Source organism: Fukomys damarensis, unplaced genomic scaffold (assembly GCF_012274545.1).
Source record: "Fukomys damarensis isolate Sample0158 unplaced genomic scaffold, DMR_v1.0_HiC HiC_scaffold_30, whole genome shotgun sequence".
Classification (NCBI taxonomy): Eukaryota; Metazoa; Chordata; class Mammalia; order Rodentia; family Bathyergidae; genus Fukomys; species Fukomys damarensis.
This window is the reverse complement of record NW_022900942.1, coordinates 47,373,246-47,379,584: the sequence shown is the minus strand read 5'-3', so window position 1 is coordinate 47,379,584 and position 6,339 is coordinate 47,373,246. Positions and strand designations below refer to the sequence as shown.

General features: G+C 47.9%; 1 protein-coding gene across 1 annotated transcript in view; it reads right to left on the bottom strand.

Annotated features, from left to right (window-relative positions):
• Positions 1-2,444: 2,444 nt before the first annotated feature.
• LOC117283745 overlaps positions 2,445-6,339 on the bottom strand; it is a 4,459-nt gene continuing 564 nt past the window's right edge. The window contains exons 2-4 of the mRNA XM_033757402.1: positions 5,697-5,935; positions 5,494-5,556; positions 2,445-5,316 (exon numbers count right to left, since the gene is read on the bottom strand). Of these exons, the coding sequence (XP_033613293.1) occupies positions 5,076-5,316; positions 5,494-5,556; positions 5,697-5,935 (543 nt within the window). The 3' untranslated portion in view covers positions 2,445-5,075. The remainder of the gene's footprint in view (positions 5,317-5,493; positions 5,557-5,696; positions 5,936-6,339) is intronic.

The window sequence follows — 6,339 nt, the reverse complement described above, 5'->3', positions numbered from 1 at the left end:
ATATATATATATAATTTACCTATCAAGGTTTTTAAAATAAAAAAGAATATTGTACACAATATTCATAGCAATATTATTCACAATAGCCAAGAGATAGAAAAATGAATAGATCAACAAAACACGCTATGTGTGTACAACGGGATATCGTCCAACCTTTAAAAGGAAGGAAATGAGGATATATGATTCAACATGGATAAAGCTTGAGAGTATTATGCTGATTAAATGTTCAAGAAACACCATTTCCCAGAATGTTAATTAGTATTTTCTTTTTTTTTAAATGGAAGTCAAATACATTTGGGAAACACTGGAATGAACAAAGTGAGCTATCTTAAAGTTGACTGAACATGGTGTTGCATGCCTGTAATTCCAGCACCTAGGAAGCTGAGGCAGGGGGGTCAAAAGTATGAAGCCAGCCAGGGCTACATAGCAAGTTCAGGCCAGTATGGACTACACAGAGAGACTGTCTGCAAAACAAAACGACCATGACAAAACAGAAACAAGACATCTTGAAGCTGATACTCTTTTCTAAATATATATTTAATTTCCCTATAAAAAGTTTTAAATGAAGAAAAGAATGAGTGCACATATCTGTAAATGAAATACAAAGGTATTTCTTTGTAAGGGATCTCGTCTCCTCCAACAAATAGTGGATAGTTCAGTATGGAGCCTGCTGACATGCTTGAACCAGAGCAGCATGACAGGGACCATGAGGCTGGGGTCAGGAGAGGGAATGCTGATGCCTTGTTTGATTAATGGCTACTTGGCTTTGAGCCCCACGGTTGGGTGGACCCTGAGGCCTAGGACCCAGAATGGAGGCACAAAGACACCAGAGTGAAATGGAGGCCTTTGTCAGAGACTCATCCTCCTGGGATGCAAGTGGCAGCACTCAAAGGCCGCCCCTGAAGGCTTCCCCACAGCTGGGTGGCCGTGGCTGCCCACATGACAGTTCAAACACAGGACTGCAAAGCCTCTGCCTAGCACTGCCTCCTGCCCAGCCCCACTTTTCCATTACTATTGTCAGGCTTTGGCTTTTGCTGTTATTTCCCCCTCTACCTTTTCACTTAACCAGATCCTCTGTGTTTCTTAAAGCCATGTAGGTAAGGGTTGGAAACTGTACTTAAATCAGAAGTGGATTTGAATTCTGGCACAGGGGCATTCTCTCTGGACAAGCATGTCCCCTGGAAATGGAGTTACTGTGTGTCATTCTGGCTTTAGTTCAGTTAAGTGTGAGAGAAAATGCAACATTTTCTTCCTGGATTATAGAAGAACTTTTCTCTCTCAAAAGGACTCACACAGACCAGAGTGGGCAGAGAACTCAACATGATCAGAGAGATCAGACCAAGCCTTTTTTATTTTGCTGTTTGTGGCTTCCACCTGCCACAATGGCTGCTTGGCCTCCTGCCATGATCTGTATAGGCCTAATCATAATTTAACATGAAATGATTTTTCCCCAGCCAGAGAGGAAGGGGGCATAAGGAAAGGCCTGCCTGCCCGTTTTTGTTTGTTTTTGAGACAGGGTCTCTCTTTGTAGTTCAGGCTGGCCCTGAACTCACTATGTAGCCCAGGCCAGCCTTGAACGCCACGTAATTCTCCTGCCTCTGCCTCCTGAGTGAGTGCTGGGATCATAGGCATGCACCCTGCCCACCTGCCCTTAAATTAGAGGGCATTTCTTGGAAGTTTCACATGGTTCTGCCTAATCTCTTTGGCCAGAACTTAATTTTGTGGCCATAACTAGCATGAAGAGAATCTGGGAAGTGAAATCTTTATTGCAGGTAGCCCTATGTCCAGTGGAAACTGGCGTGCTTCTTTCTGGAGGGAGAACACATTTTAATCTCATTTCATGAATGGTAACCCCTTTGTAAGATTATCTGGAGGATTACACGAGCCATTGATCTGGTGCCTAGGCTATAATAAGAGCAATAATTGCATCTACTATTATGACTAAATACAGCTCAGCTCATGCCATCTCCTAAGAGCCTTTTTATGTTGTTCCAGGGATTGAACTTGCACTTGTGAGGTAGGCAGCAGAACCACTGAGCTAAATTCCCCATCCCTAAGAGCCTTTATCTCTTTGTTTCAAGTATTCTTTCCTTTCTTGGAATTCCAGAGTTTTTTTATTCTGATTTTGCTGCTCCCTCCCCCATGGCAGGGATTGAATCCAGAGCCTCACAAATGCTAGGAAAGCATTTTACTACTCAGCTACAACTCCAACCTTCTTTTCCTTCCCTCCCTTCTTCCTTTCTTTCTTCTTTTTTTGTGATACTGGATATTGAACCCAGGGCATTTGCACTGAGCTACATCCCCAACTTTTTATTTTTCTTTTCAAGATAGGGTCTCACTAAGTTGTCCAGGCTGGGCTCAAACTTGGAATCCTCCTGCCTCAGCCTCTCAGAGTGCTAGGACTATGGGCATGAACCACCATGCCTATCTTTGTTTTTTATTTTGAGTCAGGGTCTTGCTGAATTGCCTAGCCTGACCTTGAATTTATGACCCCTCTGTCTCGGCCTCCCAAACAGATAGGGTCACACCCACATCCAGTTGGCACTTGCTACATTCTATCTTCTATTTGTATATGTCTTATGCTTTTTCAGTTAGATGCTGCCTGCTATAAAAAAGTTCATCTCAGATTCGAAGGATTACTGTCACATGACTGACAAAAGTGACAGTACAGGCTTCAGGTGTAGTTGATCAGGACCATATTTCCCTTTCTCTAATTCTCTCAGTTCTGCCTTCCCCACATTAGTTTTCTTTTAAGGTTGCAGAAGAATGCAAGCAGCCCAGGAAATTACTTATTTCCTTGCTTATATTAAACACATTTAGACACGGAGTTTGTAACTTTAATTGAACTGTAGGAAACTGAGAAAGGAGACATTACCAGAACCCCTGCAGTGAGTTCTGATGTCCTGTGAGCCACAACAGTACAAGGTGAATTAATGACTAGACAGGAAATAAGACTGGTAGAAGCTGGGCCTGATCAGTGCTGCTCTGGGCAGCAAAGACAAAGGCACCCCAAGCTTGCCACAGCTTTATTCATCACATTGGGAGTAACAGATGACTCAGAGGGCAATGATAATCCTAAAACAATGAGGAATATATGCTGATAAAGACCTAGGTCGTGGAGGAACTTACATTGATTAGGAATTTGTCTAGGAGCTTCCTGGTTCCTACGGTGCTGTGCAGTCTGTGGATCCCGATGATTTTCTTTTCCTATCCTCTATCCTTTCCCCAGTTGAAACCTTTCTCAAGGAACCAGGATGTCTTTAGCTGATGCAATCCTGTCCTGCAGTGTCACAGGTTCATGGGACCACTGAAGTTTTAGCTGTGACTAGAGGCAAAAATGGAGTTATGTGTCTACATGCCATTGCCAGCCTGAGGCAGGAAAACTAGGCCTAATCATAATTTAAAGTGAAATTATTTTTCCCCAAAATTATGTAGAATTGCTCCTGACATTGGATCATCCCTAAACTAGTAATAGCAGGCAGGAGAAAGTCATACAGTGGCTTGGACTTGCCCATCTGATGTAACAAGAACCAGGAGATGACCTGTTTTGAAGCTGATGGCAGGATCAGTCCCACTTGGACTCTGCTGTTTGGATGGTTTTCCAAAGCAAAATCAGAGGAATGAATGCTAGATGGGCAACCCAATGCAAGCCTGCCATACAAGTCAGCTGGAGCCTGAACCCTCAGGCTGAGATGGTCTTTTTGTTCTCAGCACCTAGGACCGTGTGTTGTCACCTATTTGCTAAATTCATAGGTGAGTAAGCTTGACAGTATAGATGGCTGGAGGAGGAAGCATTCTCCAGTATACTCTGCCAGCTGGTTAACTGAGTAACTAGTAGCAGATCCTTTCCCTGTGTTGGTGGCATAAAGATTTAGGGGGAAAGGGGTAGGAGGAAAGTGAGGTATCATTCTAGAAGGGACCAAGGAGGGATGGCTGGGCCCAGTGGACCCACTCCCAAATGCACACAGAAGCTGAACCTCCAGGAAGATTCAGGAAGTCAGGCCTCCCACTCCCAGTCCCACCCTCAGTCCTGTGGTCTGCTGGTATTTTTGTTGTTGTTTTGAACATTATGAATGTGAATATAATGGAGCCTTGTTTCCAACCATGTCATGATTTCCAGCTGCCCTTTTCACTTCCATTCACAGAAAAGGTTTCATTTCACTCCAGGGCTGGGAGTTCCCTGGGGTTTCTGATTTTTATTTCTGCCGCTCTCAAGCTGCCTCCAAGAGCACACACTGCCAAGCTTTGGAGAGAAACCTGCTCCATTGCTGGGTCAGCCCACTTCTGATTCCTAGCTACCTGGATATCTAGGTCTACAGGTTCTCTCTTTTTTTTTTTTTTGGTACCTGGGATTGAACTCGAGTCCTTGCACTTGCAAGGTAGGCCACCAAACACCTGAGCTAAATCCCCGGCCCTACAGGTTCTCTTTGTAAGGGAAGTGTGCATTAAAATGCCAAGCTAATTTCATTTTCTGAACCAAATTCTGCCTTCTTGGAAACACTCACCCCCACATCTAGACAATTTGTCAAGAAGTTTGACCGATCACAATTGCAGCCATCCACTACATCCTCTCCTGAGAGACTGAGGCAAAGCTCTTCTGGGGCTAGACAGTGGGACAGCCTCTACCCTTCTTCACTTGAGGAAGACTTGACCGTTATTTATAATGCCTCGGCCATCCCCACCAAGATAACAACTGTTATCTTAGGTCACCACTCACCACCTAACCTGAAAGTTTATTATTCTCCTAAATGGTGTCTCAAGTCTTAAATGCTACCGAAGTGCCCTCCTCTAACTCTCCTCCTGTGCAACTGAACCTTCTGGAATGTGGCAGGAGGCAGAAACCCTTAAGTACCATTGTCCAGGGCTCTGCCTCTTCCTCCAGCTCCTCAGGCGCCTGCTTCACAACCCTCTGTAAGACTGTGTCTCCAGAGTTTCTTGAGCTCTGAGCCTGAATCTACATTTACAAGGCCGCATCCTGTATAATGTCCCTGTGCTTCAGACCTTTCCTTCTCCATCCCCTGGGTCTCCAGCTCCTGCAGTACATAGTCGCCCAGAGCCAGTCCTCCGGAAATCCATCACCTGAGTCTCAGATCCAGCCCCCAATGCTCCTCGTCTGGATCCTGTCCCGAGGCGAGACAAGGCTGCACGCGGACCTTCGCGACTCTCACGCTGGGCCACCATTGCCATGCAGTCCGCGTCCGCGTCGGAGCCCTGGGCGTCAGTGGGCCTGGCCTCACACTGTGAGCTTGGGCACAGCACCCTTCCACCTCGTCCCATTGCGGTAGGCTCCTCGGTCCCTGACATGGGTCCTCCATCCTGCGCACAATGGAATGACTAGGAGGATGTGTCCACCTCCATCCTGCGCACCTGTCCTGCCACCGCCACCCCCCACCGCCCCAGTACGTGCTGCCTTGGCTACCGTAGGGTGTTCCACACTGTCGCCTGCCCCAAATTTAGTTCTTTATCGGGAGCCTCCTCTGGGTTTCGCAGTACCTGTGTCCTTGCACCCCATCCCGCGTAGCGGGCCGGACACCTGTGATCGCTCTTGAGGCACAACCTCCCTTCTCAGCCCCCGCGCGCCCCAGTACCTGTTTTAGTTCTTTATCGGGAGCCTCCTCTGGGTTTCGCAGTACCTGTGTCCTTGCACCCCATCCCGCGTAGCGGGCCGGACACCTGTGATCGCTCTTGAGGCACACCCTCCCTTCTCAGCCCCCGCGCGCCTTCCAGTACCTGGGCGGGATTTCGCGCTCCGGCCCCTCCCGCCCCGCCGGCTCAGACGTTTCCACTGCTGCTGCGCACTTGACGCAATGGCGCCCCGGGGCGCGACTGTGGGCCCCCAGCGCTCTGGGCACAGCCGGGAAGGAACCCAGGAAACTCTCTTGCTCAGTTGTCCTAGGAGCTTCCTCGTTCCGACGGTGCCCAGTCTGGTGGATCCCTACGGTTTTCTTTTTCTACCTTCAGCTTAACCGCATGCTCAGAAACGCAGAGCGCACGCCCAGTGGGACGAAGCACCCGGAGAAGTCGAAGTCTCCTTGCAAACTGCCCGCCGCAAGGCTGAGCCTCGGTGGCTGAGGTCCCAGGCGCTGTGTAGAGTAGAAAAAACAAAACCAACCAACCAAACAAACAAAAAAAAAACCCTCGTTGCTTCTTCCACCGACATTTCCATGACAAATAGGCGAGAATTTCGCCTTACAGATGTCTGGGGGTATTTGTGTGGGCTCGGCTGAGAGTTTGTTCCAAGACAATAAAAGCGGTCGTTCGAGTCTTCGGCCCCGGGGCGAACAGGCCTGACAGAAGTGAAACCCGGTGAGTCAGCGCGCCCCGAGCGAGCGGCCCGCG